The sequence below is a fragment of the Peromyscus eremicus genome, chromosome 1 (assembly GCF_949786415.1).
Source record: "Peromyscus eremicus chromosome 1, PerEre_H2_v1, whole genome shotgun sequence".
Classification (NCBI taxonomy): domain Eukaryota; kingdom Metazoa; phylum Chordata; class Mammalia; order Rodentia; family Cricetidae; genus Peromyscus; species Peromyscus eremicus.
The window spans coordinates 67,991,097-68,004,308 of NC_081416.1; the positions used below are offsets into that span (position 1 = coordinate 67,991,097).

At 51.3% G+C, this 13,212-nt stretch overlaps 1 protein-coding gene across 1 annotated transcript in view; it reads right to left on the reverse strand.

Annotated features, from left to right (window-relative positions):
• Nucleotides 1–12,701, reverse strand: part of Dock1 (dedicator of cytokinesis 1) — a 514,332-nt gene extending 501,631 nt beyond the window's left edge. Inside the window, exon 1 of the mRNA XM_059265078.1 lies at nt 12,560–12,701. Within this exon, the coding sequence (XP_059121061.1) occupies nt 12,560–12,605 (46 nt within the window). The 5' untranslated portion in view covers nt 12,606–12,701. The remainder of the gene's footprint in view (nt 1–12,559) is intronic.
• Nucleotides 12,702–13,212: the final 511 nt, after the last annotated feature.

Below are 13,212 nucleotides of genomic sequence, written 5' to 3' on the forward strand. Positions count from 1 at the left end.
AGGATGGGGGGCTGTGACCCAGACCCCACCAGGCACCCAGCTGGAGAGGAAGCCAAGAGAGCCACAAGGGACATTCTGTGGCATTCAAGGTGCACCGACCACCCAGAGTCTGAGATCTGGAGAGCCAGGAACTCTAAGAGAAAGACTGTTGATGTCGCCATGAAAACAAGTAACATCTCAGAAACCCCCAAAGCTCCAGAACCCAGTAAGAATTCATTCAATGGCAGAACCCCAACCTGACTACAGAGCAAGGTCCCCGCATCAGATATGTCCACACCCCATGGCCAATGTACCTACATACTCAACAAGATTCCTGGGTGTCACTCAGCAGGGTGGGGTCTGGCACGTATGTGAGCCACCTACCAGTCAGTACCTGTCTGTCTGCATCATGACAACCCAATCCGCATAACACTGGCCTTGGCAGGTTCAGAGAGGGGACTGTGCTAGAGTATGGGACCCAGGAGGACAACTCTGGACCACCAGTGCCAAACAGAACTGAGATACAAACAGAAAGTGAGGGGAGGGAGGGAGGGAGGGAGGGAGGGAGGGAGGGAGGGAGGGAGGGAGGGGAAGGGAAAAGGGAGGGAGGAAAAGGAGGGGGGAGGAGGAGGGAGCAGTGAAGGGGGAAGGCACAGAGGGACAGGGAGGAGGAAAAGAAAAAGGAGAGGAAGACAGGGAGGAAGAGGAGGGAAGAAGGGGAGAGTGAGAAGAGGGAAGGAAGAGAGGGAGGACTGTGAGGAGGAGGGGGAGGGGAGAAGAATATGAGGGAAGGAAGAAAGGGAGAAGGGAGGAGAGGAGGAGGGAAGGAGGGAGGAGGGAAGGAGGGAGAGGGGAAAAGTGAGAAAAGAAAGGAAGACAGGGAGTAGTGTGAGGAGGAGGAAGGGGAGGAGAGGAGGAGGGAGAGAAGACAGGGAGGAGGGAGGGGAGGAGGGAGGGGAGGAGGGAGGGGAGGAAGGAAGAGGGAGGGGAGGGAGGGAGGGAGGGGAGGGAGGAGAGGAGGAGGGAGAGAGAGGAGGAGGGAGAGGAGGAGGGAGGGGAGAGAGAAGCAGCTCTTGAAAGCACTGGCTTTCCTCCCACCAGCACGGTTCTCCACACCCAGGCCCATCAGCCCAAGTGAGCTATAGGGAACATTCACCTCACAGAACAGCAACAGGTGACGTGAAATCTGACTAGCAGTCATTAAATGAAACTCTAAACATGAGGGGAAGTAAGCCCACAATGTCCTTTTCAGATTTAGAACAATTGCCAGAAATGGCATGTGTTCTCTAAGGAGTTAGCATGATGGGAGGAGGCAGCGCACTCCTCCCTCCTGAAAGTCCCAGGCATGGGGGAAGGGGCACGGGGGCTCCCGTGTGGAGCTGTCTCTAGGTGAGGTACTGAGGCTGCAAGGACTGGCCACACAGTCCTGAACGCAGACTCCCGACACAGTGCTCTGTGCTCCACCTCACAGCGTGCCCACATAACACTGTCGCAGGGTTCTCACCGCCTTTTCTGATGCACACTCCATCACAAGCACAAGGGTCACTTCAGAATACAGGTTCCAGGAAGTAACACGACAGAAACCAACACTTAGGAAAACGGGCAGTTCTCCCGCCCAGCCTGAGTGCACCACCCTCTGAGGCCAAAAGAAGCCCACAGCCACAGACGGGTTACGATGTGTTAGGAGGTCTAGAACACTCTTGAGGACACACTCAGAAGCTGCAGGGTCAATACAGAACAGGTGCTCAGCAGAGTTTGCTCCCTGGACTCAGCACCATAGGAAGAAGCATCCTGAAACCCACAGACACCAGAAAACAGACAGCCTCACTTCTCAGCTGCCCATCTCTGCCCATCTCTGGGGAATGCAAACATGTTTGCATGGAGTTTGCCATGGAGTTTCAGAAATAAAAAGAAGACCTGTGCTCATGGTCAGTGACACTAAAGGGCCTGTCCCAGGGCACTTCCTGTTTAAGAGACAATAAACGTCAACAGGAGTGGGTGGAGGGGACTACCAACTCCTGGGCGCACACTTCTCTCCACCTACCTGCTGTGGCCTGGCTAGCAACTGACTTCAGGGAAGAGAGCTGTGAGCCTCCGGACAGAAGGCACACTTTAACTGTAAGAAGCCAAAGCACTGTCGAGCTGGAGGCAGGGGGATCCCTGTGAGTCTAAGGCCAGCCTGGTCTATGAACTGAGTTCCAGGCCAGCCAAAGGTTACACAGGGAGACCCTGTCTCAAAAAAAGCCAAGAGCCAGCCAAATAGCAGAGCTGTTTGTGAGAGCAGCGAGCGGCCAAATTCAGAAAGGAAATCACGGCTGCTGCATTTCTCTACAAGCTTATCTAATGTTTCAGATTCAGTTAAACAAATCACTCAGGGTGGCACATGAATTGCATGCCACACTCCCAAGGTAATGGCAAATCAGGGCTTTAAACAGCACCTGGTAGAGGCTGAGCGACACTCCTGCTGACATACTCAAGCTGTGACTATGCCCCATTCTTTCGTGGTCCCCTGTGAACCAGTAAGAACTACGGCCACTCACCCCATCTCAGTAATACTTTCTAAAGCTCATTCTGCTGCGTCTCTCACTCTTGTGAGAGACAGAAGCTGTCAAAGCTACAAATCAAAACAAAAAAAACTAGCATGGTGACTCACAGCTATAATCCCAGCACTCAGGAGGGGGAGGCCTGAGAACCAGGAGTTCAAGGTCATCTTCAGCTACATAGTGAGTTTGAAGCCAACCTAGGCTGCACGGTGAGGTCTACGCCAGCAGACTACCGACTAAAAAATGTCTCAAAAAGCAGCTAACAAATAAATAAATGAAGCCACAACAGCGCTCTATGCCTCCGAAACCGAGACCTTTTTATGTCATCATTACATGCTAAGCACTGTAGGCACCCATAAGAAAATTTAACAAGCTGCTTTGTCTGTCTGGGAGGAACCACCTGCCTGTTGAAATCAGAGTGCCTGTGTGTACCCAGATTCCCTCCTGGGTGCAGCCGGGGTAACTTACTTGGTGGGTGCAGCGCCAGCATGGCTTCAAAATGATCACCAAGCTGAAGTCACTTATTTGCCCCAAGACAGTCCCCCTCCCCGCCCCTTTAGCTCCCCTATGACTCAGTGGTGCCTCATGAGTTTGCCCCGGGGAAAGAAGACAGCCTCCCGGGAAAGAAGACAGCCTCCCAAAGAATTCAGCCTCCCAAAGAAGACAGCCTCCCACTGCAGTACGCAGGGCAGTCCCTGGAATCAGGCAGTGAGTGGCCCAGGATGGCAGCCAGGGTGCAGTCTGAGCACCAAAGGCCATCCCTGCCATCACCACAGAGCTGCGGTTCAGGAAGCACTATGCACCTGGCCACTCTGCTCATGCCATAAAAACACACCTTGCTGAGAACCCAGAAATGAATCCCAGCAGGGTGTGTGAGCGCCCAGACCCAATGAAGCATTAAAGAACAACAGCACCAAATAGAGTTCTTCTCTGGGTCTAAAACCGCCTGAGCATACTGTTCCGGCACCAGCTTTACTGCTGACTTCCAGGTTGGCCCAAGGACAGGAGCCCCACACTTCATTTGCCACATCCTTCCAGGGACCTGCAGCTTACAGGACAGAACGAAACAAAACCCAAAGGCATGAAGACAAGGGAAACTCAGCTGAGTCATAAGGTACACTGCTGTGGGCTGGGTTGTGAGCCCCTAAATCTGAATTCTGGAGTTACAACCTCAGTTTGGAACTTATATTATTCACTTTTCTACTGCTGTGACAAAACACCATGAACAAGGCAACTTATAAAAGGAAGAGTTTATTTGGGCTTATGGTTCCAGAGGGATCAGAGTCCATCAACATGATGGTGGGGTGGCATGATATGGCAGACATGGCAGCTGGAACAGCAAGCTGACAGCTCACATCTCCAATCACAAACAAAAAGCCGAGAGAGAACACACTGGAAGCAGGGTGAGGCCTTCTGTTCTCAAGGCCCACCTCTAATTGATGTACTTCATTCAGCAAGGACACACCTCCTAGGCCTCCCCAAACAGCACCACTAAGTGGGGCCCAAGTGTTCAAATACACAAGCCTATGGGAGATATTCTCACCCAAACCACCACAAAGCCCCAGAATGGAATTGTGTGGGGTGCAAGGTCATTCTAAAGCCAAGTACACAAGTCGCCAAAAACAAACAACAACAACAAAAAAAAAAAATCATTATATGGCCACCTAAGACTCCCAGCTCAAGAACAGTGGTGAAATAAATATTTGCTACTTAAAGCACCCAGATTCTGGCACTTTGTCACAGCGGCCCGAGTACACTAATATACACACTGTACGCATGGATCATAATGACAGCCCCAAGGGCCTCCCCTCTGTTAGTAAAGCAAACTCAGAGCAGGGTTTTCAGTTCTGGTACCACCATGCTTCCAAACTGCCTTACAGAACATTAGCTCCTGTGAACCCCACATAACTATCAGTCTCCCCACTTTGGGGAAAGGTGGAAAGGAGGCTAGGAGAGGCTCAGAGGCTTTCCCCAGTCACATGAGACATCTCCACCTTGAAGATGTCAGATCTCATTTGGAAGCTGTGTGCATGGGGTGTAGTTGATGGTAGCTGATAGTGCACCCCCATGAACTCCAAGATGGCAACCTGTCAGGGCTAAAAGCCAACTCTGATGGACACATCCTCATTGCTTTGCTCTCTTTGCTGGTTAGTATTTCTCAACCTGACACAAACCTACATATATATGCCTAGGATAAGGGAATCTCAGTTGGGGAACTGCATCCATCAGTCATTGCTGGTTGATGTGAGAAGGCCTGGACCACTGTGGGCAGTACCAACACTAGGTAGGGGGGCCTGGGCTGTATGAGAAAAGTAGCTGAGCAAGCCTGGTGAAGCAAGCCAGTCTCTGCTTCAGCTCCTGCCTTGAGTTCCTGCCTCGGTTTCCCTGGATGATGGACTGTAATCTGTGAGGCAAATACACCCTTTCCTCTCCAAGTTGCTTTTGGTCTTGGTGTTTTATCACAGCAACAGAAAGCAAACTATAGCAGAAGGTCCCCTCAGACTTTCTCAGCACACTGAAATGGTTAGAAAAGTGACAGTGTGAATGATCAGCAGCCAGATGAGTGATCAGCAGCAAGGTTAAACACTGCTTGCTGGTCCTCCTACAGGGCTGGCCCACTAACTGTGCTGCCCACTCCAGGGTGTCCCTTCAGACTGAACAACTACCCCTCCATGAGAACGTGCATGGAACAATTTCTCTCCTTGTTGTTGGTAAACAAAGTATTATCTTTCTACGATTTCTTCATTTTTTTTAACATTATTTTATTTGGGGGAAGGGAACATGTATCTTGACACCCACCAGAGGCCAGAGGACAATTTGCAGGAACCAGTTCTTTCCTTTCTCCACGTGAGTCTAGGGCATCAAACTCGGGCTCTCAAGCAGAAAGTACCTTTAGTCACTGAGCCATCTTGAGGGGCCCCACCCTGAACAACCAGAGGCCCACCCCTGCTGGCCCTCCCTGGAGCACCTCCATCATCACCAGGCAGCTGCGTGCTGGCCTCCACGAATACATGATACCCAGACATCAGAGGAGGGCTAGCCTGGGGAAACGTGAACTCCACCCACACTAAGACACTGCTGTCCAAGTCAGCCTGGGTAAAGTGGACAAACTGCGACATCGCAGGAGCAGGAAGAAAGCAACAGTTGGCTGGTGAAGGCAGCCCCTGCAACCAGTGTGGTAAAGTCTGGCAGTTTCTTTTAAAAGCTAAATATCCAGGACTGCAGAGGTGGCTCTCTGGGTAAAGTGCTTGAGCCACACGCATGAGGACCTGAATTTGGGCCCTAGTACCCATGTACAGGCCAAGCACAGTGGCATGCATCTGTAAACACAGCAATGAGGAAGTGGAAACAGAGGGATCCTGTAGCTCAATAACCAGCCTGCCTAGTCCAAAAAGATAAGTTCCAGGTCTAGTAAGAGACCCTGCCTCAAAACATACGGTGGAGAGTGATGGAGAAAGGCACCCAACAATGGCCTCTGGCCTACACACACACACAGACACACACAGACACACACACACACACACACACACACACACACACACACACACACACACCTCACAAATGAAGACTTACATTCACAAAAATCTCTACAAGAGTGTTCACAGCAGCTTCATCTGTAACAGCCAAAACTCAGATATCCTTTGACAGACGAACAGTCATCTGTGGCAGAGCCACAAAGAACACTACTCAGCCGTGAATAGGAGCAAACTGGACAGACACAACAACCTGGTAGGCCAGCAAACAAGAAGCCACGGAGCATGTCTAGACACAGAAGAGACTAACAGTTGTCAGAACTTGGGGAGTGCCTTATGGAGGTAGAGAAGGCTGTTAAAGGCCAGCATGAGGGGGCCTGGGAACCTGAGTGCTCTGTAGCTTGGCTCAGAGATCGTGCGAGAAGGCTGGTAAGATGCAAACTTGAAGCAAACTGAAAAAGTGAGCAAAAGATCCCTTTGTGTTATTATTTTTTTTTTATGACTGCATGTGGCCATATTGCCTGAAAACAGAAACTTCAATGAAGGAAAAAAGAGGAAGAGAAAGGGAAAGGAAGAAGAGGAGAGAAAGGGAAGGAGAGCTGGAAGAAGGCAGAGCTCAAGTACTACTGAAAAGACCTGGTGGGTTCCGCCATTTCCACAGAGGACTCACCCCAACTCTGTTCCCTGCCTTCACGGCCTGCAGCCACAGAGGTGAGCAATGACCCAGAAACAAACTGAGACCGATTTCCACACCCTAACACAATCCTGATCAGACAGGTAATATTCCAGAATAGTGATCTAACAACACATTTAAAACATTTGTGCTTCAAGGTAAAATCCGCTTTGGAGAAATACTGTCTGTGTCCTAATTTGGTTTTTCTGCAACTCTAGTGAATGAAACCGTGTGCATTCCTACTTACTTAGGCTCAAATCTAATATTCTATCCCAAAGCAGCAGCCTGCTCACCTCTCTACATAATGAGAGGGATCTCCACCTCCCCTCTCCCCTGTACCCTCCCAGGGGTCTTTAGATTTTCCAGTACTTGAAGCAAAGACCATGGCAACATACTCCATGTTTCACATTAAGAAATCACTTGCCTGGGCTACAGAGTAAGGCTAGCCTAAGCAATTTGGTGAGATTCTGTCTCAAAATAAAGAAAAAAACAAAAAACAAATAAACAAACTTAAAATCACCTTTTGAAGAAAATCATTTTCCCAAGAACTATGGGTGTTATGTCTAAATAGGAAGTCTCTTGTCATTCATTTTCTCTCTCTCTCTCTCCCTCCCTCTCTCTCTCTCTCTCTCTCTCTCTCAGCTTTTTTGGCTTTCTGTCAAGACAAGATCTCCCTATGTAGCTCTGGTTATCCAGGAATTCACTATGTAGACCAGGCTGGCCTCAAACTCACAGAGATCCCCCTGCCTCTGCCTCCTGTTATGGGGTATTTGTACATTGTGTGAAGATGTGTCACTGTGATTGGTTTAATAAAGAGCTGAATGGCCAATAGCTAGGCAGAAAGAGGTTAGGCGGGACTTCCAGGGACAGAGAGGATTCTGGGAAGAATAAAGGTAGAGAAGCAGAGCAAGCAGGATGTGCAGGAGGAGAGGTAACAGCCACGAGCCACATGGCAGAATGTAGATGAATATTAACGGGTTAATTTAAGTTATAGGAGCTAGTTAGGAACAACTAAGCTATAGGCCAAGCTCTCACAATGAGTAAAAAGTCTCCATGTCATTACTTAGGAGCCGGCAGGACAGAGAAAGACTTGTTACAGACTCCCAAGTGCTATGACTAAAAAGGCATGCACCACTACACCCATTTCTTCGTTACTCCGTTTCTAAAAGCTGTACCTTATTAAATAATGAATAAAAGTAGAGGCCAGCAAGGTAGTTGAGGGGGTAAAAGCACTAAGTGTGATGACCTGAGTTTGATCGCTGGAACACAAAGCAGGAGGAGAAATCCAAGCCCTGTAAGCTATCCTGTGATATCCACATCTGCACCATGGCACACGCGTGCACGCACACACACACACACACACACACACACACACACACATAAATATAAGAATTTTTTCTTAAAAATAAAACAATAGTTGCTTGCTTTGAGCAGCTGGCGCACACCACTCACATGCTCCGAGCACATTATGTCAATGAATCCTTGCAAGACTCAGAAGTAAGCAGGCTCAGCTCCACTCTGCACATGGGAATATCAAGGTTGAGGGTCACATTAGGAGCAAGAGCCAAGAATAATTTAAGGTGCCTACCTTGCCAATGCCCTGACCCAGCTAGGGATGTCTACCTGGAAGGAGTGGGTGAGGAGTGCTGGGCTCACTTGAGCACCTAGCAGGGCTCAAGGGCAGAGAATCCTGGCCCAAGCTGCTGTCCACGCCTCCTACTCTGGTTTTCTACTGCTACCATAACAAACTACCCCAGTTAGGTCACCTTAAGCTCACCCAAGAGCATGGCTCCACACTTTTGCAGCTAGAGGCCCAGAGGCCCTGGGTCTCAAAACAGAAACACTGACCAGCAAGGCTCCCACCAGTAGATTCCAGGAGGAATCTACTTCCAAGCTCATTTGGGGTGTTTGCAGAATCATCCAGTTTAATGAAGTCATACTGCCTGGCAGTCCTTAGATCTCTGGGGCCTCAGTCTGGTCCCTGCAAGTGAGCCCCTATGTCTTGGGGCCAGCAGCTGCCCATCAAGTCATTCTCTGGTTTGGAACTTGACTTCCCATTCTATATGTCTCTCTTCCCACTCCCTCTGCCAGCCAAGCTCCATGAGCCCATGAGAGTCCATCCCAAACTTCCTAAGCTTGATCACACCTACAAAGTCTCTCTTCTGTATTAGCACATCAAAATTCTCAGGGTGGGGAGATCAGGCTGTGCACACCTCTACGGCCCTTACTCAGTCTTCAACAACTGTGAACACACTGTCCCAGGTGTGCCTCTAGCCTGTATGTACGAGATCCTGAGAAACAGGAGCCATCAAAACGTACTAATTCCAGAAGACAAGATCCTGCCAGATCTGAGGTGATGGAGAAGATTATGTTGCCCAGCACTTGGTATGACAGCTAAATCAAAGTTTATGCCTGCATGAGTAAGCCAGGTCCCCAACCATGGCCCACCAAACCATGCCCAAAAGAGAGAGAAAAAGCCAGCTGGCAGCCTTCACAAGCAGCAACCCCTCGAAATGAATCATGGGAACCCCCATTTCCTGCCTGGAAGGAGCCACACATCAGCTATTACTCTCATCTCAGCTTCCGAAATAAATAAATAAATAACTGGAGTGTCTCATTTACAAACAATGTTCTAAGAGTCCCCAAGCTCCTCTGAACAATGAGCTGTGATTCATGTTTCCAAAAGAGATGTCCTTTGATCGTTTTCTTTCCTTGTCCCTCGTGATTCATTCATGGGCCAAGTGGCTTGAGTGGAAGCAGGGTCCACCCACCAGAACTCAGGAGAGAAACACAGGCCTGTTGTTAAGGCTACCAAAGAGAATGCTGAGGCTGGTATGGGGAATCTTTAGTAATTTTCCCTTAGGGAGAACCAGCCAATCACCATGCATACAAGCATTTCCATCCTTCCCAGTGAGCATCTGCCTTGGGGACCACTAAGGTCCTCCTAATGCAAACTGTCAGACACACAGAGAGCTGGGATGCTTCGGTGGGTCCATCCTTGACTCCCCTCCACTCTGACACATTCTCATAGAGACTCTGATCTTCAAGGTTCCCTCTGATGCCCTGTTACATCCAAGTTCAGCTGTTTTACCTCATCCTGGTGAAGACAGACACGGCCCCATCCTCTCCTACACCAGACAGTCTTTCACACTTTTACTAGAATTTGCTGACAACCCCTAGACCAGCATTCTCATCCTGTAGGTCGCAATCCCTTTGATGTTCGAATGACCCTTTCACAGGGGTCAAATATATCCTGCATATCAGAGATTTACATTATGAATCATAACCATAGCAAAATTACAGTTATGAAGTAGCAATTAAAATAATTTTACGGTTGGGGGGGGTCACCACAACCTGAGAAACTGTATTAAAGGGTCTAAAGGGTCGCAGCATTAGGGAGGTTGAGGACCACTGCCCTAGACACTTCTCCTTTGAAAACTTTCCAAAAGAGTTTTCTTCTCCTTTGAGAACTTCCCAAAAGAGTTTTAAGATCAATGCACCAGCAAAAGACACGATGTTGGAAGTCATATCCAAGAGTAACTTCTGCAAGGTGTGTGACCTAACGGGGAAGATCACAGCCACCTGGGCTGTTTGCTTCCTCCTCTGGAGGGAAACCCTCCTGACCCTCTATAGGAATGTTTCCCCATCTTCTCCAGGTAAAGCCACACTACAGAACTACAGAAAGCACACTGACAACATCCAGGTCACGTTGGGAATCAAAATGGATGGACCTATCAATCTCTCTCTCTCTTTCTCTCTGAACTGAAGCCCCCACACTCAACAAAGGAACTCACAGACTTCCATTGCTAAATTCGCAGGTTTTCCTGGCTTTTCCCTCAGAAAATGTGACTTTTTTTTTTTTTGAGGTAAGATCCCACGTAGCCAGGGTTGGCCTCAAATTTATTATAATGCAGACGGTGACCTTCAACTTCTGATCCTCCTGCCTCCACCTCCCAAGTTCCTGCTTTACAGGTATGCACCACCACACTACCACCCTGGCCTACAAACCAGGTTTATGTGGCACTGGGTATTGAGTTCCCCTCCAGCATCCCCAGGCATTTTCTTTCCTATCTATCCCACACTCTCCACCCCACAGCTGCTGAGATCTCCAGCCTGCCTGCTTCTTCCTCTTACACGCCAATAAAACAGTCTTCCAGTTTTTCTTTAAAAAGGTGGAGGCTGGGGGCATAGACTCATCATGTGTGATGGCACATGCCTTTAAACCTAGCGCTCAGGAGGCAGAGACAAGTAGATCTCTGTGCTTACGAAGCCAGCTTGGTCTACACAGAGAGAAGTCCCAGACCAACCAAGGCTACATAGTGAAACTCCCTCTCACAAAATAAACAAAAATCAAAAAAGTAGACTCCCTTACCCAATAATGGTGGCAGCTGCACCAGCCAGGGATGAGTGTGAACTCACTCCTGCCAGGGTTCAAACCCACTCTCACTACTAGCTATACTTCTGCACCACGGGTGAAGTACAAGCAGCAACTTTCTTCACTGGTGGGGACTTCCCTGCAGGAGCAAGCATCCCTCCTTCCTCGCTGCTTCCTGGACATCTTGCCCCAGCTTCTGCCCACTCCCGATCCTTGTCTAACTGTTCCTTGAACAGTCCTGGGTAACCCCAGAAAGGAACCCATTGCTGCCACACCCTAAAGTCCTCCTAAGTGGAATCCCCATCCTAAATTAGATGCAGATGGATGGGCCTCTAACAGCCATGGCCCCATAAGGAGCCCATTAGGAGGTACACAGCATGCTTGTTAGCTCCTTGCCCACCCCGTCCGTCCTCAGAAAGCCCAGCTCTGCCATGGGCCTCAGGAAGGTCTGCCAAGTGAAGGCACAGCTCAGACCCAGTGTTCACTCCCAAAGCAGGGAAGCCCTCCAAACCTGCATGTGGGCCTAGAGTGGAGGTAAGGGCCCTAGGCTTTTCCAGCGCTGCCCCCAGGGCCACCGTCCCCGACACACTACAGAAATAAGTAACTGGAGTTCACAGGAAGGACACAGCCTTGTAGACGGGAGTCTCCAGGAAGCTTCCAGTCAGCGGGCTGGGACATGAACTAGGCCTGCAAGAGGGTGCTGAAGGCATGCCTGGAACAGACAGCTGCTGAGAAGGTGCCCCAGGGTAGCCCTTAGGGTGGAAGGCAGAAAGCTCCCGCTCCCAAAAAGCTTGCGTGCAATTCAAGGAGTCTGCTCAGGTGAGGCTGGGTGTCAAAGTCTCCTTAGGGAAAGAGCCTGGAAACAAAATAGGCAGATCTGGAATTCCAACGAGCCCTGCGGCCTAGACAGAACTGACATTTGATGGGGGCGAGCTGCGGAAGACAGGGTCTGCAGGGCCCAGGGACTGTCTGGCCACTGAGGAAAGCCGGGCTCCCTGGAACGTGCACTGAGTCAAGCGTAAGCTTGCAACCCGACTCCCTCCACCCGCTTGGGAAGCGACAAAGAGGCAAAACCAGGTCCCCGCCCTCGAGGTCGGTTTCCAGGGCCCCCGGGAACACCAAAGCACCCGGTTGTCCCCACTCTCCGGGGCGGGAAAAGCAGCGCCAGCCAGGGTGCAGCGGCCACTCCCCATGCGGGCAAGAGAGGCTTCTCAGATCCCAGCACAGCACAATGAAGTGTCCACCCGGAGTCCCGGATGCCAAACAGAAGTTTCCCGAAGAAGCCAAAACGCACGCAAACAATGACCCCGGGGGCCCCGCGCACGCCAGACCACAGGGGACGAGGACAGAGCGAGTGAGCGGGAATGAGGAGCGCGGGGGCCCCCCGGAGGGTCCCCGGGTTCCCCGCACGAGCTCCAGCCCCGGGCGGGCCGGGCTCCGCACCGCGCGGCAACAGGCTGGGTGCCGTGGCGGGGAAGTTGCGCGCGGGGCGGGCGCGGGGCGGCGCGCTGCTCACCCACGCCGTACTTCTCCTCTCGCTTGGTGGGGACCCAGCGCGTCATGGTGGCGCGGGCCACAGCCCCCGGGAGCCGCCGCCGCCGCTGCTCGGGCAGGAAACTCTGCGCCTAGGCCGCCATCTTCCATTCCTTCCCCGCCGCGACAGGATGGGGAGGAAAAAGTTTGCGGCGGAGGCGGTGTCATGTGGGACGGGGCGGGCGGAGCGTCGCGGGCCGGATGGGAAAGGCCGGGAGCTCCGGCGAGAGGCGGGACGGCGGCCCGTTGTAGCCCGCCCAGGCGCGCGTGCATTGGGCCCGGCCCGCCGCGGCCCTCGAGGGACCCCGGCGGCTGCCCCAAGTCCGCGGACGTCCTGCACTCTGCACCGTGCAACCTGCATCCTCTACTCTTTGCTGAACACCGTGCACTTCGCACCCTCTACTCTGCACTATACGCCTCTCACCGTGTACGCTCTACTCTGCACCGCACCCAGAACTCTTTATCATGTACCCTCCCCCCCCACCCCCGAGCGCGCTCTATAATGAACACCGTGCACCCTGTACCCTGCACACCCTGCACCGCGCAGAGGCGCTGTCTTTGCATGATTCGCAGTTGGCCCGAGGCCTTGCTGCCTTCCAGGCCTGGACCTAACACAAATAGTGGAGGGATAGTGCA